Source organism: Rousettus aegyptiacus, unplaced genomic scaffold (assembly GCF_014176215.1).
Source record: "Rousettus aegyptiacus isolate mRouAeg1 unplaced genomic scaffold, mRouAeg1.p scaffold_m13_p_8, whole genome shotgun sequence".
NCBI classification, from domain to species: domain Eukaryota; kingdom Metazoa; phylum Chordata; class Mammalia; order Chiroptera; family Pteropodidae; genus Rousettus; species Rousettus aegyptiacus.
This window is the reverse complement of record NW_023416311.1, coordinates 91,431,615-91,457,959: the sequence shown is the minus strand read 5'-3', so window position 1 is coordinate 91,457,959 and position 26,345 is coordinate 91,431,615. Positions and strand designations below refer to the sequence as shown.

Sequence of the window (26,345 nt, the reverse complement as noted above, 5' to 3'; positions counted from 1 at the left end):
AAACCATTCACCTTAAAAGATTAACAGATTTCACTGCCTTACAATGAAGAGCATTTAGGAATCAAAAGACATCTTAAAGAAAGTGAAAACACAAGTCACAAACTGAGAAAGATACTTGACACACGTGTAAACTGAAAAAGGATCGTTATTAAGAAGATATGAATAACTACTCTCCTACAAACCAGTATAAGGCAAGAGTACTGGAAAATAGGTAGAAGTCACAAATAGGCATTTCAAAGAGGAAATAGCACATATAGTCCATAAGGTGTTCAACCTCCTTATTAATATGAGAAATATCAAATCAATACCGCATTTTTACACCCATTTGGCGAAAATTGAGAAGTCAGATGATAACAAATGATGGAGAGACGGATTAAGTAGTATCTCTTAAACACTGATACTAATTGAGAAAATAGTACAACCGATTTTTTGAAATAGCATTATTTCATAAAGTGGAACATTCATATGTCCTATGACCCAGCAGTTCCTCTGAGAGGTTTATGCCCAGTAGGATCTTCTATATGCGTGCTAGAAGGCAAATGAAAGAATATTCATTATACCACTCTAAAATTGTGGTTAACCTATCTTTAGAAGAATCAGTAAATGAATTGCAGTATATACACACAATGGCCTGTTGTATAGTAGTGAAAATGAATAAAATACAGTTCCATGTGACAGCCTGGATTAGTGACATAATGAGTGAAAAAGGCAAGAACATGTCGAAGACTACATCCCGTATGATACCTTTTAGAAAACTGGAAATCAAGCAAGACCATAAACCGTATACAGCTTAGACAATTTTTTAAAGCAAAGAAATGATAAAATTCCTCAGTGGTTACCTTGAAAGTGAAACAGGAACAGGAAGATGGGGTAAAGGAAGGAGTACACTGGGAAATATAAATTATTGGAAATATTCTTGTTCTTGAGTTGAGTTCACAGTGTATCATTATATTTAAAGTAAAAGAGCAAATTACCAGTATTAATGGTGTGTCATGAATCAACATTTATGATTAATACTTTGTGTATACTTGAGATCTTGGAGAGGAAAAAGAAAAAACAGAGATAAGGGGATTGTTTAATACTCCTTCCTGAAAAAGACCAGGCTAGCATGTGATTTTAGTAGCTGTTTAAGGAATTAAGTTATGGAGCAGGAAGAGAATTTGCTATTCAGAGTTGAAACTGTGTAAATTGAAGTCTTCTGCTTTGATTTACTTCTTTAAGTTGGAGGGCAATGTATGTGTTATTCTGATTGCTCTTAGTTGGTTTAATCATCCATGCATCTTGTAGTGAACATTTAAACATGTGCTACCAGTACTAGCCTCATGCTTTTTCTTTTTTTAATTTAAATTAATTTGAATTTTTTTTTAATTTAAATTCCACAGTAATGCTAGCAATATTTCAAGGGTTAAGTAGCTGCATGTGGCTCATGGCAACTATATTGGACAGTACAGATTTAGAACATCTCCATCATTACAGAAAGTTACATTGGACAGCCTGGAACTCTTCACAGAAGTCAAATATACATTTCAACTTCATTAATATCTCCAGAATTGTGTTAGCTAATCTTTATTAACAAAACAAATATACCTCAGATGATTTTACCATTGACCTATGTTTGGATAGGTTGTTTTTGTGGGGGGAGGGTTGACTATCGTTAGACTGATCTCTTTTCCTTATGTTATCCGTAATACTTTAATACTGTTTATTATTTGTTAAAGAATAACAGAAGAAATCCAGCCTTCTGTTTTATAATTCCACAATTTAAGGTACAATTCATATATAGTTAGAAAACGATGTAATTAACCCCATAATATATTTTTTTGAGACATCAGAGGACTTGGAATTATGAAGATTGGAATTCTGATTCTTTAAAATAATTCAACTAGCATTGAGTAGTATACTCTCTTAAAAGAAGTTCACCTTTCTCATTTCTCTCATATCCTACCTCAGGTCCCACATATAGCAGTTTAAATAGTTCATACTAAAATCATTTGAAAGTATTTATAAATTATTGGTATAAGTTATTTGAAAACATTTGTTATATATTTCTATTTATTAATTTGTATTTGTGGTATTGTTAATGACAAATTGAAAACTTATTAAAGATACATTTAATGCATTATTATTATTATTGTCTAATGAATAATTATACTGGGATTTTTTTTTATATGTATACACATATAGTTGTTGAAGTCCGAAGAGGATTCCTCATATAAACCTGTGAAGAAAGCTTGTACTCAACTTGTTGATAACCTAGTTGAGCACATTCTTAAATATGAGGAATCTCTAGCTGGTAAGACATTTTATGTATTGGTCATTAAGTTGATTTTATAAGATATTTTAAAATACTTTGGGCACATTTCTCATTTTTGCCTCTAGCTCTGCTTAGCCTAATAATGAACTACTTTTTAAATCTGTTTTTTGTTTGATGTTACAGCTTTTATTATATTGTTAAGATTGACTAAGATTACCTAGGCCTCATCTCTTACACATATCTTCAACAGCATATAATTTTAGATGTCACATTGAACAGGAATAAAAGTCCAGGGACAAATGCATATTTAGCTAACTGCACTCATCCAAAAACTGATATCTTTTAAATCCTATAAAATTTTCTTTCAAAATGAAATTGTTTTAACTATTATAAAAATGTTTTTAAAAGATTTGTAGTACATTCCTAATATTATTTATAATTGTTATATAAAAAGTGCTTAGTCTTAGCTGGAAAGCTGATAATATTTTTTAAATTAACAAATTCCTTACACATTTAATATTTTATAGTATCTTATTTACCAGTGACAATTCTGAAATTATTAATCAAAAAATAAATAAATTATATAAAACTATAAAAGTCATAATTAGCATCTAGTGTTTAAAGCACACAAGATTAACATTACTTCTCATTGCCTGGTAATACATAAATGAGAAACAATAGATAGCCTTGTTCATTCTCCAGAATTGGGGGCCACTTGCCTCATATAGAGGTACATTTATGTTACCTAAGGAAATTATTGATATCTTTTATATTTTTATGGAGGTTTTTTTTTTTTAATTTTTTTTTTCATTTTCCATGTGTACCTCTTTTTCTTTTTATCTCCTTGTTCTGTTTTCCTTATTTTTCCTTGTCTTACATATTAAGGGTGATACTGTTGTTACTAAATGTTATAAAGTTACTAATCTCTAAAAACTAATTTGCCACCCAAGAAGAACATTTTACTCTCATCTGAAAAGCATTTTGTTTTCCTTTCTAATGTAACACTGGTCCAACTTCTTAATTTCTCACTTCCATCTTTTAACACTCCTACCATAGCAGCAGCTCCTTTTTTCCCAAGTACCTTGAAACACAGTATCACCTCAGCTAAATTGGTTTTGTGCCCCTTTGCTAACTTTCTTTCCCATATTCACTTTCATCCATTTTTAGATACAACCAACATCATGTTTATTCCCAAAAGCCCATCCCTAAACTTCCCAACTTCCATTCTGTTTTTTAATTTCAGTCCTACTCCCCTCAGTGTAAAATTTGCCTTCTACAGTGCAGCTTCTTTGTTCTTTATTCTTAATATGTAATTTATATAATAAAGACAGAAATACAATGCAGAAAGTCTAGTAGCATAAGAAATGCGAATCTGTTCTATTGAGACAAGTACCGAATCTATTCAGGGGATACTATTGAGTAATTTAAATAATATTCTGTATAATTGTCACTGCCTTGTCATATTTTAGTGTCTTATTTCTTGTTTGTTTTTCCAGACTCTGACAATAAAGGTGTGAATTCTGGAAGATTGGTAGCTTGCATAACCACTTTGTTCTTATTCAGCAAAATAAGACCCCAGCTCATGGTTAAACATGCTATGACTATGCAACCATACCTTACCACTAAATGTAGTGTAAGTATAGAGCTGTCCTATTTTTCGTTTTTATATAAATCATGTATAAGTATTTTAAATTTAGAATTCACTTTGTGTCATTCACATTTTCACTGACAAATGACAGTCATTTTCACGGACAGATCAACTGTGTCATGTACTCAAGGACATGTTCTAATATTTGTCACAAATTATCTACAAACATTATTTTTCTGATGTACTATAAATAAAGTTCAGGCTCCACTTCTCTTTAAGCTCCTCAAGCCAAACCCTCAGTATATGCTTGATAAATGTTGGAACTGTTATAATCTCAAAGGTGAATGAGGCAAGAGTTCCTGTCACTGAGAAATTTACTGTTTTTGGATTCTAAATTTGTGTTTCATTTGCCGTTTTTAGTATATTTTAAACATTTATTTTTATAATCACCAATATAGTGAATTGAAAATCTAGTATCATGTCAAAGATGTTAGGCTGTTGAGTTAATATTACACATGCTGTGTTTTCCTGAAATCAAATGTGGAAATAAAACATTGCTTAAGTAAAATAATCCAGCAATTTATATGACAGCATGGTGAGTAAAGTGGCTTATTACAAACACTAATTTTTAAAATACTTTAAAAACTTAAAAATGTAAATAATTTTTTACTTATTACTATGTTCTCAGCTTTCCTAAGGAGCTAATTATAACTTTTTCTGCCGAATTTGTTTTGCTGCTATGGGCAATTTCTTTGGTGATCTAACTTAACAAGTTCTAGATCAAAATCTCAGACTTTCTGAGAAATGTTAACCGAAGAAAGTACCAGAAGATAAATATATAAAAACAACATACAGTACTGTGTACTCCGAGACCCTAATTCTATCTTTATGGCTTTTATTACATCCAGAAATAAATTGATTAATGTGTAATCTATGGCTAATAATAATAGCTTATATTTATTGAGCATAATGCAAAGCACTGTGAAGAATTTTACATGCCTTATCTCATTTACTTTGTGAAGTGTAGGTACCATTATTAACTCAGTTTTACAGGTGAGGAAACTAAGTTTAGAGAATATAGATAACTTGTCCAGTGTCACACAGTTAACCAGTGCTAAAGCTGGAATTCAACCCCATGTCAGTTTGCCTTTAGAATCTGGACTATAACGTAAGTTCTGAATAGTCCCTGTTTAAACCAACATTTTTGAAGGCAAGGTTACTTTGACAATGGTTAGTACAATTTTTTTTTATGTGTGTGTGTGTATACACACTCAAATATAAAATTTTATGTAAATACAGTCATTCCCCATATTTGCAGGGGATACATTGCAAGACACTCAGTGGTTGCCTGAAACTGCAGATGGTACCAAACCGTGTATATACTATACTTTTTTCTGTACATATACGTCTTCTCACTTAAAGGAAACACTATATTGCTTCTCTTCAGCATATCCAAATTGTCAGCATCACTACTCTTGCACTTTGGGGCTATAATGAAGTAAAATAAGGTTTACTTAACACAGGCCCTGCGGTCCTGGAAGAGTTATTCTGATCAACCAAGATGGCTACTAAGTAACTAAATGGGCAAAATAATGTGTACACCATGCACTCATTGGACAAAGGGATGATTCACGTCCTGGTCCTGGGCAAAATGGAACAGGACAGCGCAAGATTTCATCACACTGCTTAGAACAGCATGCTACTTAAAATTTATGAATTGTTTAATTGTAGAATTTTCCCTTTAATATTTTCATATCAAAGTTGACCCTGGGTAAATGAAACCATGGAAAGCAAAACCACAAATAAGGGAGACTACTTACTATAGAGCCACCTCATATATTATGGACACCTTTTTCAATTTTTTTATATCCTATCCCCATCTTTATTTCTTCTTGTCTCAGTATAAGCAACCTATAGTATCCTTGCATAACTTTATCCATGTTTTTCTATAATTGTGGATGCACATAAATGGTTGACCTGGTTTTTAAAAATGAGGTCATGTTATATACATTTCTAGTAGGTGTATTTATTAAATTCAAATCACATGAGATGTAAGTCTTTCTTTCAAATATCTACATATTATCCATTTTTATGGATGTCTTATGATTATTTAACCATTTCCTATTTTGGCAGGTATTTACAATGACTCCTATTGATAGCCACTACAAATAATTCCTTAATAAACATTCCTATTTACATACAGTTAACTCTTGAACAACACAGGTTTGAACTGTGTAGATCCACTTATACATGGGGTTTTTTTCCCTATAAAGAAAGTAGTCGACCCTTAGTATCTGCAAATTTTGCATCCATGGATTCAACCAACCATGGATAAAAACAGTGTTTTCTCATTCCCAAATGTGAAGGACCAACTGTAGTTACATTTTTGGAGTCAAAAGCTTATATGCAGATTTTTGACTGCTCAGGGGTTGGCACCCCAAACGCGCATATTGTTCCAGGGTCAATTTTGCTTTTAAAATACTGGCGTTATTTTTTCTTTGGGATAGATTCCAAGGCATGGACTTTCTAGGTTGTGGAAACTGGTTTTAGTTTTGGTTTTGATTTTTAATAGATCTTGCCAGATCACTGGTGGACATATTTTATAGCCTCTTTGGAAACCAGTACAGATAACCTGTGTCATTTATGTACTCTCTTCCAGTCTAACAGATGTAAAGGAATGGTTTCTTGTTACCTTAATTTCCCTTCCCTGATTTCCAGAGGTCGAATATCTTTTTTTATGATGTTAACCAATTGGACTTGATTATCTGTGACTTGACTATTCGTATCATTTGCCCATTTTACCTTTGACTTGTGAGCCCTTTTTTTTCTTTTCGGTAATCTTTAAATGTTTTAGATAATGAACCATCTTATGTTATACTCATTTCAAATATTTCTTCTTAGTATTATATTCTGCTTTTTTCCATCATGATTTCCATCTATCTTTAAATTTTTCTTCTAGGTTTTAATATACTTTTCTTACTTGACTTTCCAGACCAGTAATGTTAAGAATAGTTTCGAAAAATTTGCTAGGTTGTTTGTTTGTTTTTAATTAATTTATTTTTTATGGTGCCATTGGTTAACGAAATCCAGCACGTTTCATCTGTACACTTTAACAATAAGGGGTGTGTGTGTGTGTGTGTGTGTGTGTGTGTGTGCGCGCGCATATATATATATATATATATATATATATATATATATATATATATTTACACTGTGTGTTCACCTCCCACAGTGAGATTTCTTTCTGTTCCCAAATATTTGACCCCCTTTACTCCATCTGCCTCCCCCTCCCCCTACCACTAGTCTATTGTCCATGTCCATGAGGCTCTGTTTGTCTTGTTCCTTTGTTGCTTTTAGGTTTATATCCCACATATAAGTGATATCATGTGATTTTCAGTTTTTTCTGTCTGGCTTATTTCGCTTAGCATGATTATCTCGATGTCCATCCATGTCATCGCAAGTGGCAGTATTTCATCTCTTCTTGTGGCTGAGTAATATTCCGTTGTACGTATGTACCACAGCTTCTTTTTTTTTTTCCGAGCTATACATACATTTTTTTTAATGCCAGTTTATTTTTTATATTATATATACATAATTTTTTAAAACTTTTTTACATTTACCCTCCCCCTTCCCTTCTGGTAACTGTACCACAGCTTCTTTATCCAGTCATCTATCATAGGACCCTGCGGTTGCTTCCATGTCCTGGCCACTGTGAATAATGCTGCAGTGAACATCGGTGTACAAATATATTTTTGGATATGGATTTTCAAGTCTTTGAAGTAAATACCCAGTAGAGAGATTGCTGGATCATATGGTAGATCAGTTCTTAGTTTTTTGAGGAAGCGCCATACTGTTTTCCATAGTGGCTGTACCAATTTGCAGTCCCACCAGCAGTGTATGAGGGTTCCTTTTTCTCCACATCCTCTCCAACATTTGTTATTACTTGTCCTGTTGATTATAACTATTCTAATAGGTGTGAGATGGTATATAATTTTGGTTTTGATTTGCATTTCCCTAATAGCTAGCGATGTTGAACATCTTGTAAAATATTTGTTGGCCATTTGAATGTCTTCTGGGGAGAAGTGTCCGTTCAGGTCCTCTGCCCATTTTTTGATTGGATAGTTTTTTTTGTTTTTGTTATTGAGTAGTATGAGTTCTTTGTATATTTTGCATATTAGGCCTTTATCAGAGGCATTGCTTGCAAATATATTTTCCTATTCGGATGGTTGTCTCTACCTTGTTGGCGATTTCTTTTGCTGAGCAGAAACTTTTTAGTTTGATGTAGTCCTATTCATTTATTTTAGCTTTTACTTCCCTTACTTTGAAGTCAAATTCATAAAATCCTCTTTAAGTCCAAGGTCCTTGAGTTTCATTCCTGTGTTTTCTTATATGCATTTTATTGTTTCAGGTCTTATATTCAGTTCCTTAATCCATTTTGAGTTAATTTTGGTTGTGGTGATAGACAACAGTCTAGTCTCATCCTTTGCAGGTGGCTTTCCTGTTTTTCCAGGACCATTTATTGAAGAGACTTTCCTTTCTCCAGTATATGTTTTTGGTTTTCTTGTTGAAAATTATTTGACTATATAAATACAGGTTTACTTCAGGACTCCCGATTCTGTTCTACTGGTCTGTGTGTCTGTTTTGCTGCCAATACCATGCTGCTTTATAGTATAATTTGAAGTCGGGCAAAGTGATGCCTCCAGCCTCATTCTTTTTTCTCAGGATGGCTGTGGCAATTCAGGGTCTTTTGTGCTTCCATATAAATATCATGATTTTTTCTTTCATTTCCTTAAAAATGCCAATGGGATTTTGATGAGGATTGCATTAAATCTGTATAATGCTTTCGGCAATGTGGTGATTTTAACTATGTTGATTCTTCCAATCTAAGAACACGGAGTATCTTCCCATTTCTTTGTATCTTCTTCAATTCCTTTTACTAGGGGCTTATAGTTTTCATTATATAGGTTCGTCACATGTTTTGTTAGATTTATTCCTAGATAGTTTATTCTTTTAGTTGCAATTGCAAAAGGGATTTTTTTTCTACTTCTTTTTCTGACACTTCATTATTAAAGTATAGGAAAGCTATGGATTTTTGAATGTTGATTTTGTATCCAGAAACTTTACTGTATCTGCTTATTGCTTCTAGTAGTGTTCTTCTGGAGTCTTTAGGGTTTTCTATATAGAGAATCATGTTGTCCACAAGTAGTGACAGTTTGACTTCTTCATTTCCTTTTATAGCTACGTTGTTTTAAAAAGTAAAATTTTAACAGTGACCTTCAAATGAATTTATCTTATTTGACAAAAACTTCTGTTTTAAGTCCACTTTAATTCATTCCCTATTGCTTAAAGGGGATGAAAGTGGGAGATGGCAAAGGAACAACAAAATTTCTGTGTTTCTTAGAAGTATTCATCTTACCTATTTTTTTTTTTATTTTATTTAATTCTTTGGCTATGCTGAAAGAATTCATGAATGTGAGGTGGGAAAGTTTTTAACTTTGAGATAATAAGCTCAAAGAGTCCAAAAGGGGGGTCAGTAACTTATTGCTAAGAATAAGGAATGGTAACTTGGCTAGATAAAAAGGTATGTTTTTTACAAAAAAAAAAAAAAAAAAAAAACTTAATAACTGATTGCCTTTGGGTAGGGGAATTAGGTGACTGGAGAACAGAGGTGTAGGAAAGAGACTTTTTATTGTAAATCATTTAATACCTTTTGATTTTTAAAAAATGCTTTACCTATTAAAAATATGCTTACTTTTTTAATAAAAAAGTTTTTAAATTTTTTAAAAACTCTTATCCCTACTTCTGAGGATCTACATTTTCATGTATCATAAGGAGAGTTAACACAGGGCTTCTCAGGCTCAGCACTATTGACATTTAGGGCCAGATTATTCTTGACATCAGGAATTGTTCTGAGCATTGTAGAATGTTTGGCAGCATTGCTGGCCTCTATACACTGGATGCCAGTAGAACCCCCACCTACTCCTCTTGTGACAACAAAAATGTCTCTAGTCATTGCCAGATATCCCCTGGGGTCAAATTCACCCCCAGTTGAGAACTACTAGGTTAACATACCCTAGTTGAAAAATACTAATTTTAAAAACTGTTCCAGTCTTGAGTATTTCTAAGATATTAACAAATACTCTGTTAATATTTAAATACCATTGTTCAGAATTGGCATATGTTGTATTTTATGAAAAAAAAAAATAATTATAGCATGTGATTAAATAAGTGACTCAAAGGTCATATGACAAGTTAGTGGCATAGTTAGAATCCAGGTTCCTGATACTCTTTTCTCTTTACCTCAAAAATCTCTTTCCTAATGTGTTTTCTTTTTTTACTGAAATCTCACATTCATAAATAGTGTACCCTGAAATACATAAAACTATATATAGCTTTTTTTGAGATTTTAATATTCATAAAGCACTAATTTTATCTCTATAGACACAAAATGATTTCATGGTTATCTGCAATGTTGCAAAAATCCTAGAGCTGGTGGTACCACTGATGGAGCATCCAAGTGAAACTTTCCTTGCCACTATTGAAGAAGATCTGATGAAACTGATCATCAAATATGGCATGACTGTAAGCATTCAGTTTACCATCTCTGTATTGATTAGTTTAGAATTCACAAATGATAACTTAATCATGTTTTTACCCTTATCTTTAACTTCTGTCTAAATGATAACATTTTCTGTATCTTTTAGGTAGTGCAACATTGTGTGAGCTGTCTTGGGGCAGTTGTAAATAAAGTGACACAAAATTTTAAATTTGTATGGGCCTGTTTCAATAGATACTATGGTAAGTGCTCTGCCTGGGCTTTAAAATTATTCTGCTAGATCCTGCAGTTTGTCCCAACTCCTTTTTAATACATTTGATAAATGATAGCATTTAGAGAAGTTTAAGAAGTGTGATTATCATCTATGGTCCACTCTCAAAAGCAGCATTTTCTAATACCTTTTGTATTCTCTTAATAACCCAATATGATTACTTCAGAGAGTTATCTGTTCATGAATAAATGTTAGTTTCTGCCTGTTATATAAAGTAAAATTTAAATAATTTTTTCTTTAATTCTTTTCAGCTCTACGGAGTGTCCTTATAATTCTAGATATTTAATACTTAGAACCATTAATAAAATTCAGTTATAATTCATTAGTAGTAATTATTTGAACATAATAATTCAAGGAATAAAGGGTTTCTGTTAAATATTATTTTTATTTAGGTGCCATTTCAAAATTAAAAAGTCAGCACCAAGAGGATCCAAATAACACTTCACTTCTAACAAACAAACCAGCACTTCTTAGATCCCTTTTCACTGTTGGAGCACTATGTCGGCATTTTGATTTTGATCTGGAAGATTTTAAAGGCAACAGTAAGGTAAAGATCCTAATATTATTTAGTATGCTGTAGTAAAATATAACTGTGTGACCCTGCAAACTGCAAATGAGTATAATGCTCCAAGCTGAAGGCATCATTAGAGTTTAATGAGAATTCTGGAACAGTGGTACTCAAAACATGGTCCTTGGACTGGCTTCTGATCTGTGAACTGTTTGTTACTGGTCTGTAATAAAATAATTATGCACAACTTATATTAGCTTTATAACAGTAGGCACACTGTTTAGGTCAGAAACTGACTTTATTAATTTTTTTTTCACTTTCTCAGTGAAGGACTGTACATTATTTGCATTCTGGCACAAGTTCTTTATCACAGACCCTTATTTTGAATCCTGCTATTCTAAAATTTATAAGCTTATTGGTGATTTATTCTTTAGAAAGCTTCACATGTGGAAATTGTCATTGTTTGCTTTTAGGTTTTTTTTTCCCCCTTTTAAAGTTGAAAACTGATCTAAGTTATAAGTTACTCTTCTTTATAATATGGATTTTTCCTGTTAGGTTAACATAAAGGATAAAGTACTTGAACTATTGATGTATTTTACAAAACATTCAGATGAAGAAGTACAAACAAAAGCCATCATTGGTCTAGGTAAGTTGAGTCTAAATTTTTTAATAGTTTTTAGTTGTTTGAGAGGTTGAGCAAATTTTAAAATATTGTGAGTCTAAACTGTTGATTTATTTAAGTATGTTTCTATTCGCAATAGGATCTATTGTTTAGAGTATAGGACTGGGGGTTTTAAAACACCTGGGTTCCATTCTTGGCTCAGCCAGTGACTTCCTGGGTGACCTTGAGCCGGTCACATAACTTCTCTGTTTATCAGTTTTCTTGTTAGTAAAATAGAAATGGCAATACTGTCTCCTACCCCACTTCATAGGATTTCAGAAGAATATTCATTAAAGCACTATGATAAAGAAAGACAATTTAGAAGAACTTTTTGCTGTCGTGTCTTTTTAAATTGCTCTTTTTCTTTACAAAGCTTTGTCATTATATGTATCTGCTGCTCCTAGGTAAGGCAGTGGGTAGTCTACACAGACTTTTGTTCATGTAGAAGCACATGGCAACCAACTTAAAAGGAACAATTTGAATATATACCTATCCCATATTTTTCCAGGAGCACTGATGTAGTAAATTAGTGCCTTTGCAGGTTAGGGTTTGTGACTTATCTGGAAGTATAATGGAATATGGGAGAAATATAAGAAGGATTATCATTAAAGTACCTGAATTGAATGCACTTTTAAAAATTACAAGAAGAGCAGCACTCTGTCCAGGTTTCCATTTTATGTTATTTGCAAATACATGTACAGCTACTCAATAAGGTTAATAACTTATTTTGAAACTTTATTGTAGTAGCATTAACAAGGTTTATAATTTAGTCTTTTGAACTAAAATGAGTAACAAAAGATTCTCAGTTAACCAAACCTTATTTAAATAAGTTTAAATTTTATTATCTTATTCCTCCTTCATCCCTTTCAGAAAATTACATATAGCAAATATAAGAAGTCAGATATCACTTACTAAGGCGTTATATGTGTACATTAGTACCTCACGCCAAATGTGTACCTTTCAATATTCAGTCTGGACATAAGCCATATAAAGTAGCAAAACTAATAGTCTTACATCTAGTTCAGGAAAAAAATACAGTTGGCCCTTGAACAACACAGGGGTTAGGGACACTGACCCTTGCACAGACGAAAATCCATATATAACTTTTTTATATATACATAACTTTTGACTCCCTCAAAAGTTAGTTGTCCCTTAGTGTCCATGGAGAACTGGTTCCAGGACCCCTCACAGATATCAAAATCCATGGATGCCCAAGTCCCTTATATAAAATGGCTTAGAACAATGCATACAGTCTGTCCGCTGCTTTTGCGGATTTCCAACTGTGGATTGGAAATACTGTTTTCTATCTGCAGTTTGTTGAATTTGCGATGCAAAACCCAGGGATACAAAGAGCCAACTGTATATTTATTGGGGAAAAAATGCTTGTATATGTGGACCCACACAGTTTGAACCTGTGTTGTTCAAGGGTCAACTGTATGTAAATTTTAACTTAAAGCAACAGTACTACTATCCAGGAAATAGTGCCTCTAGGCTAGTTAATAAAAGACATTGACATCTTGCCTGGGCCATAGTTACCCTGTGTGACCTTGGGCTGGTTATCTGATCACTCTATGCTTTGAGTTTAGTTTGTTATTTGGCATCAGCAATACTTGCTATCATCAAGGATCTTCATTTATGTTGCATAAATAAGCACTTTATACAAATAAACATGGATAAATAGTATTTTGCTACTTGTTAACTTGTGATTTAAAAAATACTGCCAACGTAGTACCTTTTGCTAAGGATCTAAAAAATGTTTGCAGGCATTACCTCTTAAATCCTGAAAACATCCCTTTGAGGTAGGTGGGTGGTAAATATTATTGTCCCCATTTTACAGATGGAGAATTGAGGCACAGAGAGATTATGTGACTCACCCAAGGTCACACTACAAGTCAGTGGTGGAGCCAGGAATAGAACCCAAGACTCCTGACTCCTAATCCACTCCCCTAGCCACTAGGCCCTGCTCCCTCCTCAAGGTTTCCTCTTGTGTGAAATTCTCCTTTGAAATGCAATTTCTTGTTTTTAATTCATGGGGAAAGAAGTACCTGCTCTAATACTTCTCTAGGTAAGGCCACCAGAATATTCTTCCAGTCATTTTAAGTTCTGATTTTTGAAATAAGGAGCTCTTTGTATGATTTATTAACATTTTCATTAAATGTTATATTTAATTTTAATATGAATATATTGAGATTTTTTTTCTCTCTTCTTTAGGATTTGCTTTTATTCAGCATCCAAGTCTAATGTTTGAGCAAGAGGTGAAAAACCTATATAATAATATTTTATCGGATAAGAACTCCTCAGTAAATTTAAAAATACAAGTGTTAAAAAACCTCCAGACTTACCTGCAAGAAGAGGATACACGTATGCAACAGGCAGATAGAGACTGTAAGTGAAAATATAGTTTTAAATTTTACAGTGTGGCTACAGTTAAAATACTCTTGACTCATTTTTAATTTAGATATCTAAATTTCCTAATCTGTTAGATGAAGGAATTCAGTTCAGGAGGAGTTCATAAGTCCATATCTAAGCTTAAGGGTATTCATAAAGTCTGTAAAATAGTTTGTAAAATTTAATTTGTGCAGACATTAACATTTTGAGAGAGGAGAGGAATTCTAGTTCTCATCCGGTTCTCAAAGGGACCTCTAACAGAGTCCGGAAAAAAAAAAAAAAAAAAAAAGATTAAAAACTATTGAGCCAAAGCACTAGCTACAATATTTTGTGCTTTTGGTTGTGGTCTAATTTGATGTATTTAAGTAAAGTTTAGTATACATGTTCTCATATGTTACTTTTTTCGTAGGGAAGAAAGTTGCAAAACAGGAAGATTTAAAAGAAATGGGTGATGTTTCCTCAGGGATGAGTAGTTCCATCATGCAGCTTTACCTCAAACAGGTGCTTGAGGCGTTTTTTCACACCCAATCAAGTGTACGCCACTTTGCCCTAAATGTCATTGCATTGACTCTAAACCAAGGTCTTATTCATCCAGTTCAGGTAAGTATGTGTTAGTAAGCAGGAATTACTAAAAGAGCCAGATTTGTTATATGATGACATTGTGGTTAGGGAATAAGTAGTTCTTTGTTCCTCTTAAGTTAATTTTTTTTTTTTTTTTGGTCCAAAACTCTTAAGAGTCCAAGTTTTAGTCTATCTCTTAAGTTGTCAATACTGCAAAACACCTATTCACTTATAATGTTGTCTGTATTAAACAGACTTCCAATTTATATTGGCAGAATATGTACTTGGAATCACTTTCTAAGTAGGAATGATAGATTTGTTATAATCCATTTTAACTCTTATCCCTAAGAACCAACAGCATGTAATGTCAAGAGGGTTAACTGGGGTTAGGAATATAATCTAACTGTTAAACAGGTGGATATTAGTTCACAGCAAAGTAAGTTACATAATCTGAGCTCAGTTCCTTCATCTGTAAATTAAAGGTAATATCAACTACCCACACCTCAAAGCATTGATATGAGGACCAAATGATGGAATAAAGACATAATAGTATTACTAAGGATTGGCAGCTAATACTGATGTAGTAGTATATATACCACCTGACATGTTCAGGAGAGTGCCATAGAACATGGAAGTGAATTTATTAGATAACCAAAGCCCATGACCCTTCAAGATTTTTATTTTGGCTACTTTTTGTGGAACTTTTTCTAAAATGTGCTAGATGTAATCATCAAGATCACAATAAAATGTATAGTAGTAGTATGTTGAAACTCGAATTTTTGAGATGCTTAGCACTCTTTGCTGGTATTCTAAATGGCTTCAAGTAATTGTGCTTTTTATGATTATATCTGCAATTTTAAACTTTCCTTTGAATCTTCACCTTTAAAACAATTGCATCAATGGTACAATGAACTTCATACTCTTCACCAATATTTACCATTTGTTATATTTTGCCACATTTGCATTATCTCTTGTTCTTCATACATTAAGTTATTTGATAGTAAATTTCAGATATCACGATTCTTTACCTCTAAACACTTGAGCATATTTTCTAAGAATAAGGACTTTCTCTTATAAAACCATAATCGTGCAATAATCAAATTCAGGAATTTTAACATTGATACTGTATTATTTGATATACAGTTCACTTTCAAATTTTGCCAGTTTAGCTAATAATATTCTTCATGGACTTTTTTTCCCATTGATTACGATTTAATCCATGATCACCCATTTCAGTTAGTGGCATGTGTACTTTTTTTAAAGTTGTTTTTGTTTATTGTTGTTTTTCTCTCACTATCTGATTCATATCTACTTAACGGAGTATTAGTGTTTCTTGACTTTAGAAGTACTCTAAATATGGTTGTTACCAAAATACTAGCTATTCAGTCATTGAAGACATTCCTAAAATCAGCTTTATGGGGGAAAATTTGTATTTTTCTGGTTTTGGGAGTGGAAGACAAATTACTTTTTGCCCTATGTTATCTTTACATAGCAAATTCAGTCAAGCTTGAAAAATTTATTGAATATTCTTAAATGAATATTCTTAGTGTGGGAGCCCTTTTCTGTTAAAGAACCTTAAATTCACATTGAAATTGTTTAAATTGCACTATCATTTTTACTGTACTCCATTAATTTTTTTTTTTTTTTTTTTTTTTTTTTGCTTTAAGCAAATTCTAAGGGAAGGTTAATTATTTTTAAAAGGACACTGAAAGGTGACATTTAAAAGAAGGCCTATAAAGCTAAATTTATATATCCCAGATATACAGTGAGTTTTAACATATGTCAGGATACATAGAGAGCTTTTACTACTGTGATGTTTTATAAATCCTGTATTTTTATTTCTAGTGTGTACCATATTTAATTGCTATGGGCACAGACCCAGAACCAGCTATGCGGAACAAGGCTGATCAGCAGCTTGTGGAAATAGACAAAAAATATGCTGGATTCATTCATGTATGTATGTTTAAATTGTATAACCTAAACTTAAACTTTTTTTTTTTTTTTTTTTTGGTAAACCATTTCTTTGGTAACTGTCCTGGCCATATTCATATTAGAACAAAATATTTTGCTTAGTACTTACTTGTAAACGTGTAGCAAAGTTTGTCCTGTAAGGTGTGTGTTCTTGTTTAAAATTGACTCTTAAGATTGAGCTAGAGGAAATAGTCCAGCAAGCATGCTGGCATGCATGGGCTCTAGTCCCTATTGTGTGATCTTGGCAGTATTGACTCTTCTAGGTCTCAATTTTTTGTTCTGTAAAATGAAGGGTTTTCAACAGATGATTTCTATCTAATGTTCTTCCAGCACTTGCATTCTATGATTTCATTATTTAAATAAGAAACCACATAATGAAGTTAGCTTCTGACTGTAATGCTCAAAATATATTCTCATTTGACTTAATTTCCATAACAAAAGCGAGGCTTTTATTGATCTTAGATGAAAGCGGTGGCTGGTATGAAGATGTCCTACCAGGTACAACAGGCAATCAACACATGCCTAAAAGATCCCGTAAGGGGTTTCAGACAGGATGAGTCCTCTAGTGCTTTGTGTTCACACCTTTACTCCATGATCCGTGGGAACCGCCAGCATAGACGAGCATTTCTCATTTCCTTACTCAACCTCTTTGATGACACAGCAGTAAGTATAAAAACTTATTATTTTAAGAAAATAAATGTTTAATAAATGTTATGCCTAAAATAGTCATTTTAGTAAGTAATAGTGACTATTTTAAATGTGTGTTTCTTTAAGTCTTCTATGTTAATACAAGGTATACAGTCAAAATTGAATGGGAAATTTTTCATGAGAATAAATACAATGAGATAAAGTATAATAGTGTCCATACCGAGTATCTTATAAAGTTTGATAACAGTTCTTTTAAACATACCTTTAAATAAGCCGTATCACTACACTATCACTCTGGGGGATAGATGAAAGAGAGAGAGGAAAAAGAGAGGGTAGAAGGGAGATTTCACTCATTTCTGTCAGATTTGAATATTGTTAGAATAACTGTTCTAGGTTTTTGGCTACTGGGATCTCCTGCTTGTTCAAGTTGACTTCCTTAAAAGAGCCCACATTCATGTAATTATAATTTGATCCTTTAACCTTTTGGGCTATTACACAAGTGGCATTTTCCAGGACCATAAGCCAAGAAAACACAATATATATCCTTTTCTTTAAGCTTACCTCTTAGTTTATTCATCATTATACATAAATTTTTATTCAGCACCTGCTGTGTGGAAGCCATTGTGTTAGAAGATGTGGTGTCTGCCCACTTAGAGCATATCAATTAGTCTATGCTTGTAAAGCTTTAGAAACAAAAGAATTTTCTTATTTTAATCACTTGATAGCTTGACTCCATTGCTGTTTTAGCACCATATTTTTTTCAATAAAGCAAAATTAAAATTACCAGAATGTAGATACTTTATTAGACCTTTTCTTTTCAGTAGTACATCAAATTTTTAGGTATATAGCCCAGCAAATAAATATTACAAACATCTATTCTAAAAATACTTGAGATCGAATTTAATCATCATCACTACTACCATCGTCATTACATCACTAGCATTAAGCTATCATTTTGTGTAGGACATTGTGCTAGGAGTCTAAAATAGAATGATATAGTCCTCTTGCCCTCATTGGCGCTTAACTCCAGTTAGAGATGTAGGGCACAAAATAAAGGAAATAAGTAATAGTAAAAGTTAGCATATCCTGAGTACCAAGTGGTCTGTATCAGTATTACTGCTGTAGTCCTTTATCTCTTTCCTGAGCGTCATTTCTGTGTGGTTTTATTGCCCTCTGTATGTCTTTAGGTTGATGTTCTGTCACCTTAGCATGTCAAATGCTAAATCCAGTTCTCATTATGCAGTGCATTCTTCTTACTACCTCCAACAAAGGATTCAGAGGAGGAACAAATTACTGAAGGTTTAGGGACATTAGATGAGATGGATCTATTTAAGGCAAGGGTAAAAGCATGAATAAAGGTACAAAGGTAAAAATATGTGGGAATAGTGAATAGATTGTTATTTGGAACAGAAAGGTCATAATGAAGCATGGGTTGTGGAGGGTCTTATAGACAGTGGAAAGCCACTGAAAGTGTTTAAATAAAATGATGAGGACAGATGCCATAAGCATTTTAGGAACACAAATTTAGCATTGCATTCACATTGGAGGTTATAGGAATTATTCTGTTTTGATGACTGTAGGAAAGAAAACTGGACAGTAGGAAAGGGAAAAATAACATGAGGAAGGGATAAATGTGTGAAGAATTGTCAAAGGATAACTGGAATATTTTCATCCTGAACATCTGAGAGAATAACAAGATTGTTGCTAAAAGCAGTTTGAAAAGAAGTTGGCTTGGAAAGGACATAGAAGAGGAATAGTCAAAGAGTTTAGAACAGAAAAGTTAAAGAAGACGGTCTCAGGAAGGAAAGAGTGGATAATAGTGTTTGATGCTACTGAGAAGTCTAGGAGAAGTAAAAAAAAAATAGGATAGAATATTTGATGGACAAAAACAGTGAAGCATTGAGGCACAAAAGCATGATTATAAAGAATGGTGAGGAAGACACAGGAGGAGCAGCCCTCGACTATTCTTTTAAGAAGTTTAATTTTTGAAAGGAAGAAGCGATATGGGACTTTCTTATGACCGAAGATGAAGAATTTTAGGGTTTTTGAAAGGTTTATTCAGAGTAGTCCTGAACAGTTTCAGCTTTAGGAAAAAAGAGAGAGAGAGAGAGAGAGAGAGAGAGAGAGAGAGAGAGTGTGTGTGTGTGTGTGTGTGTGTGTGTGTGTGTGTGTGTGTGTTATTATAATAGAACCTATAGATGAGGTAGGGTTCTGTGTCTGCACTTTCTCAACTTTAACATGTAAGTGTTGATACATATTTAAAAATAAAAAGTAGAGTGAGGGTCTCATGAATGCGAAAGGCAAGTTTATTCCATATGTGCTGTGAGATTTTTGGAAATACTGCTGCTTCTGTTGGGTTTTCTATTGTTTGGATGACAGGATAGGGGAAGATAATAGGAAGGAGTGTTTTTTATTGCTCTTTTTTCTTTTTTTTTTTTTTAAGCTGTAAACGTTTTTGAAAAATTTAAATATTAACATCTTTCTGTTTATATTCTATATGATCATGAAATACTGAAACTCTGTTGCTTCTTTTTAAGCAACAGCTAGTAGTAACTTACCATGATGTTTCCTTTAAATTTTGCCTACTTCAGAGTTTTTATAGTGTGAAACTGTGGTAGCACTGTCAGAATGACTTTTTGACATTCTAAATTATGTATATATAGAAAACTGACAAATGTTTTATGAGTAGATGAATTTTTTTTTACCTACATATTAGTACTATAATTACCACTTACATTTGAGGGCAGAATAGTAACTGTGTGTAACTGATCTCCATATGGGTTAAACTCTTAGCACAATGAAAAATAATTCTGAATTCATATGTATATTTTCTGATGTGGTATGGATGTACCATAAAGATTCCATGTACTCTCTAAGAATATAAAGGAAATTCTACTTGGGCACACTAAAAAATTTCACCTCTTCACTCGAGGTATAGTAGTACTATGATGTAAGTCATGATGAAGTCTCTTTAAATGAGTATAAGATTATTTTATAAAATCCATTTCTGTTCCCCCTCCTCTCTTTTTCTTACCTCTCTCTTTCCCTCCCTTCTTATTTCTCTGAAACATTAACTGAGGTGAAAGTGCCCTATAATATTTTTTTTCTAAAGAGGCTTTTTGGATGAATTTCTGGATTATCCACTAAACGTGTACCTTTTTTTAAAATTTACAGAAAACAGAAGTGAATATGCTCTTGTATATAGCAGACAATCTAGCCTGTTTTCCATACCAGACACAGGAAGAGCCGTTGTTTATAATGCATCATATAGACATTACACTCTCAGTTTCTGGTAGTAACCTACTGCAGTCATTCAAGGAGGTAAGTTACACACATTACTATTCTTAATGCATCTGTCAAAGTGCAGGCATGCTATTTTCACTGTTTCTTGCTGTGCTTTTTATTCTTTTCACAGGTTTATAAAATTTAAATGAACTTAGTGAAATCTGGACTGTGCTTGAATTGGGGAGAGGAAGTGGGTTACCATTTTATTTCTATTAAGAAAGACCGAAAGCTAGTCCATTTTGGATGGATAGATTTTATATAATATGAAAGATTATGTAATTTATATAATATGAAAGATATATGTATAAATGAATTGTTCTGTTGATAAGCCATCCCACTTTATTTTTCTCACTTTAAGCACTGACCTTAAGTGTTTGGTGTCCACTCATATATATTTAAACCCCATTTAAAGTACCATGCTTTTCTATAAATCTGGTAATGCTGTCGATCATAATAGTACACTTCCAGAGAGAGATATGGATAGCTTACTTACAAGAAAAAAACAAAAATTATATAATACTATTGATTTCTTATACCTCAAACCCCAGTATCATCATGAAGTTGGTGTATCATGTGCCCAGAACTTTAGTAAAGTTTGTTGTAAACCTTATGTCTTCTTTTTCTGTTTTTAGGAGAAAATATAATTGGTTTAATTGTAAAAGCACCTGATATAGCGCCAGGCACATGGTTGGCACTCAGTAAATTCTTTATAATTGGAATATTTTCATGTGCCTGATAATGCAAATAGATCTCATTTTACAAAATTATATTGCTCAAAACTCAGCCTGGTCAAACTTATAAATCAGGGACATTATTTTAAGACCTGAAAAGAGTTGCAATTACAGAGATATCTAAACCTCTTGCTTCTTTACATGTGGACCAAGATCAACAGCACTGGCCTCACCTGAGAGCTTGTTAGACCTAAATAACCTCAGGCCCCACCCTACACCTACTGAAATAGAGTCTGCGTTTTTAATGGAATCCCTAGGTTTTTAATGTCCACATAGAAGTTTGAGAAGTTAATAATTTCCCAGGAACTTTAGCCATCGTGTTATATCTTTTTTTACTTTCTGTTGTTGATATACCTGTAAATATTTCTCCTGTTTTATTTTCTAACAGATTTTGAATAATTGTTTTGTAATCTAGTCTTTTCTTCCTCTTAAACCCAGCTGACTTTGTTTCTTTTTAAGAGTTTAAATTTCATAAAGTAAAAAGACTAAAATATGTATAAGAAAAATTGCATATTGCTGAAAAGTTGTTAAAGAGGGAGAGTTTGATAGAAGTTGGGGATGTTCAGCCTACAGTATCAGTTAAATTGTAATGACTGCTTTTCCTCTTTAATGGCTTACCTATGTACCAAATTGATAACTTTTATAGCTAATTTATCTTTCATTACTATCCTACAAGAAAATTGTTTCCCTTTGAATGATATTTCAAAAGGGTTTTTTGGGGGGTCGGGGATGTGGTCAAAGAAGTTGATTATATATGATTTTATTTAGTCATGGAACCTACTGGTTCCCTCAAAGGTTATATCTCCAGTTGTTTATTATAGAAAGGCAGAAGGTTTCAGTGCATAAAACATTAATTTAAGGACAAATTTAGAAGCTGTTGGAATGGAGCATATATGTATTCGTCAGTGACATTTTGTTTTTATTGTTTTTCAAACAAAATAATTTCCTTTTCTTTCAGTCTATGGTAAAAGACAAAAGGAAAGAGAGAAAATCATCACCTACTAAGGAAAATGAGTCAAGTGAAAGTGAGGAAGAAGTTTCCAGGCCTCGGAAGTCACGGAAACGAGTAGAATCAGATTCAGATTCAGATTCAGAAGATGATATAAATTCAGTGATGAAATGTTTGCCAGAAAATTCAGCTCCCTTAATCGAGTTTGCAAATGTCTCCCAGGGTATTTTATTGCTTCTGATGTTAAAACAACATTTGAAGAATCTCTGTGGATTTTCAGATAGGTAAGATTACATAAGCAAGGAAAGAAAAAACTTTGTTCAGATAGTAAAGAAATATTAAACCCAGTTTTGATCACACGCTTTCTTTAATATTGAAAATGCTCCTTTAAAAAAAAATTGGTTTCTTTTTATTGTTACATAGTATTTTGTTGTATAATATACCATAATTTGTCCATTCTGTTATTGAACAGAGGTAAAATGTATTCTTTGACTTGGTAATAATGCATTATAAATTAAAGGACTTATTTTGTTGATTTCCTTAAAAAGATCTTATTAGAGAATTAGGCTAATCTTAACATAGATTGCAAATTTAAGTGTCTAAGGAATTATGAATGAAAAGTAAATGCAGACCAACTGGGCTGAGCTCTAACAGAACTCAAATAGTCTTTAATGTATTCTATAAAGTAAGAGATAAAAAAATGTTCTAATTATTGTGACTGCCCTGAAATTTTATTTACCGTTAGTCACTGTAGGTACTGATGGAATTTTACCGGTACTGATGGAATTTTAGTCATTTTTCACATTCATCAAAACCCCTACATTAGGTAGGAATCGCAAAGTCAAATGTTCATAGGGAACAGATAGTGAAATGAGTAAAATAGATCTGGTAGAAGGTCACTGGCAGACCGGAAAGGGTATGTTTCCTCTAAAGGGCTCAGATGTTACCCAAGTATTCATCAGTTTGTCACCAATGAAGAGAGAGGGTACGAGGTAGTCACTGCTTCCATTTTTTCAAAAGAAGCTAGATAATCCAGATTTTTATGACAAATATCTTGATGTTAAATGTTGGCAACTAATTAAAAGTAATTTAAAACTTGGTTTGGTCTTGGGGCAGTGCTAAAGAGTTGGAAAGATTTTTAAGCAGAATTGTTAATATGAAACAGGTTTGTAAGCATTCATTCTGGCTGCTATATAGGGAATATGTAGTTGGCGTGGGGAGGAGAGGCAGTAAAAAAGTAGAACGAAGTAAACCACTAAGGTAGTAGTATTGTAATTATATTAAAACTATCCGAAAATCACACTGCTTTCATTTAAATGATGCCTCTATTCAAGACAAATGCTGAGAGAAACAAGAGAATTTTATTCTTTTTAACCTTTGCCTTTATGCCTTTACTTCCCTTTTTAAAATTATATATATTTTATATACAAGTTCACTGGTTGAACTTATAAATTATATAAAATAAACATAATTTTGTATGGCAAAAGTGTAATTACTAGTAAATAAAATTTAACTAGGAGCAATTTAAATGTAAATGCCTGGAACATTTTTAGTTAATGATTTTCTTTTCCCCAAACAGTAAAATTCAGAAATACTCTCCGTCTGAATCTGCAAAAGTATATGATAAAGCGATAAACCGAAAAACAGGAGTTCATTTTCATCCAAAACAAACACTGGACTTCTTGCGGAGTGATATGGCTAATTCCAAAATCACTGAAGATGTGAAGAGGAGTATAGTAAAACAGTATCTAGATGTGAGTAGTAAAACCAAAATATAATTCTTTCTAATAATGGCATTTTCGAAAAGTAAATTTTAGGAGTTAGTTTTCCTCCCTTACGTTAAAGGTAATTTTCACAAACTATCAAGATTTTTCTCTCTGATTTTAAGGAGTTACTTTAAGGTTGCTTTTTCATTTCACCCACTGCATCGTAATTATTTTTTCTTAGAAAATGGCAGCTCATGCATGACCAATTTTTTTTTAGCAAAAATGAAAGTTTTTAGGAAAAAGTTATGCCCATTTGGGTTTTGTTTTTGTTTTTGTTTTTAATTCAGTGGCTTATTACGTGATTAAATTTCATAAAAAGAAAACCATGAAAAGTCATCCTGTTACCTTCTTTAGCCATTCTGTCCCTTTCTGGCAACCAGTATTGCTTCCTTTTCATGTATTCTTACAGAAATAAATACAAATATATTTGTATGTCTCTTACATATATACTCAACAAGTTTGTAAGAGTATATATGTATTAAATGTGCTTTTAAAATATTTTTAAGAATAGGCAAATATATAGAGACAGAAAATAGAATAGCGGTTACCAGGGTTTGAGGGTAGGGAAGAATGAGGAGTTATTGAATACAGACAGAATGAGTTTCTGTTAATGAACAACTTTGCAAATGACAGTGGTGATGGTTGCACATTATGAATATACTTAATGCTAATGAATTGAACACTTTAAAAAATTTTAAATGGTAAATTTTATGTTTTGTATATTTCACTGCAGTTAAATTTTCTAATATTTAAAAAATGTTTTTAAAGACTGTCTTTAAAAAATGAAGTTTTGACTATGGCCATGCCACCCTGAATGTGTCGGATCTCGTCTGATCTTGGAAGCTGAGCAGGGTTGGGCCTGGTTAGTACTTGGATGGGAGACCACCTAGGAAAACCAGGTGCTGTAGACATTAACAAAAAAATAAAATAAAAAAATGAAGTTTGTTGTTTTAATCTTATTTAAAGCGGGTAGTCGAACATAACTAATAACAATTCTTTTGACCAAGAATGAAACCTATTTCATATTATTTATAGACTGCATTTTTTATACTCTAAAGCTGAAAATTATTTTACTTCTCATCTAAAATTACTCAACATCTTTTCTTTCCTCTTGTATGTTCTTATCTTGGCAGCACTCAAGGGGGGCAGAAAATTTAATGTCTCTCAGTTGCTTTTGATGACTTGGATCGGATCAGCAAACTCTGACTTATGGGCCAAATTGGCTCACTGCCTGTTTTTGTAAATAAAACTAAATGTTTTTGAAAAAGCCATGCCCATTCATATGTGTATTGTCTGTAGCTGCTTTCACACTACAGTGGCTGAGTCGTGTAGTCATGAGAGTGACTGGATAGCCCGCAAAGCCAAAAATATTTACTGTGTGGCTCTTTACTGAAAATGTTTGCCAGTCCCTGACTTAGATAATGGCTAAAGTCTATTTCACTCATATCAAACTACTGCCCTAGAAAACATTTAGGAAAAAAATTAAAAAGAAAACATGTAGGGACTTGACAGTCTTGTGTGAAATATTTACTGAAAATTCTCAATTAACATCTAATTTTTATAGTTCAAACTTCTCATGGAACACCTGGACCCGGATGAAGAGGAAGAAGAAGGGGAAGTGTCAGCTAGTACAAATGCTCGGAACAAAGCAATTACCTCGCTGCTTGGAGGAGGCAGCCCTAAAAATAATGCAGCAGCAGAGACAGAAGATGATGAAAGTGATGGGGAGGATAGAGGAGGAGGCACTTCAGGGGTGAGGCGGAGGAGGAGTCAACGTATTTCGCAGCGTATTACGTAAAATGATTTTTATGTGCTTATATATGTCAGTCTTTTAAATGTACACCAAGTAATGTAATACTTATGAGAGAAAACATTTTGTAGATAGAAATTCTCTACTTAACCATTTATACATCCTTTTGTAGAAAGTTTAACATAAAAGACAATAAAAAAGAAAAAAACAGAAATGAGATTTATCTAGCATATAAAGGATTATTAATTTTTCTTTGGATTGTATTAATGTGTGTTATCCTTTTTTATTGTTGCTAAATTTTATGTAGCTTTATGGTTCATATGTATATATAATTTTATATATCAATAAGAGTAAAAACACGGGTACAAATTAAAGAGTTATATGGTTTTACAAGGATGTGTTAACCCCTTGGCGCTGGCGGTCACGGTGCGTCTCATTGCCGGCAATGGAAGTGTGCT

General features: G+C 32.8%; 1 protein-coding gene and 1 pseudogene across 4 annotated transcripts in view; both read left to right on the top strand.

The window, feature by feature from the left end:
* Positions 1 to 26,345, top strand: part of NIPBL (NIPBL cohesin loading factor) — a 162,467-nt gene that overhangs the window by 134,721 nt on the left and 1,401 nt on the right. For 2 of the 4 annotated variants that reach the window (XM_016142466.2, XM_036225488.1), the window contains 14 exons: positions 2,185 to 2,293; positions 3,751 to 3,887; positions 10,284 to 10,424; positions 10,547 to 10,640; positions 11,062 to 11,216; positions 11,733 to 11,823; positions 14,050 to 14,223; positions 14,636 to 14,826; positions 16,633 to 16,740; positions 17,221 to 17,421; positions 20,581 to 20,727; positions 22,381 to 22,655; positions 23,951 to 24,125; positions 25,702 to 25,890. In XM_016142466.2, coding sequence (XP_015997952.1) covers positions 2,185 to 2,293; positions 3,751 to 3,887; positions 10,284 to 10,424; positions 10,547 to 10,640; positions 11,062 to 11,216; positions 11,733 to 11,823; positions 14,050 to 14,223; positions 14,636 to 14,826; positions 16,633 to 16,740; positions 17,221 to 17,421; positions 20,581 to 20,727; positions 22,381 to 22,655; positions 23,951 to 24,125; positions 25,702 to 25,890 — 2,187 coding nt within the window. Of the gene's footprint in view, positions 1 to 2,184; positions 2,294 to 3,750; positions 3,888 to 10,283; positions 10,425 to 10,546; positions 10,641 to 11,061; positions 11,217 to 11,732; positions 11,824 to 14,049; positions 14,224 to 14,635; positions 14,827 to 16,632; positions 16,741 to 17,220; positions 17,422 to 20,580; positions 20,728 to 22,380; positions 22,656 to 23,950; positions 24,126 to 25,701; positions 25,932 to 26,345 lie in introns of all 4 variants that reach the window. The other 2 variants (XM_036225487.1, XM_036225486.1) reach the window with 2 other exon arrangements.
* On the top strand, positions 24,930 to 25,048 carry LOC118607228 (annotated as a pseudogene).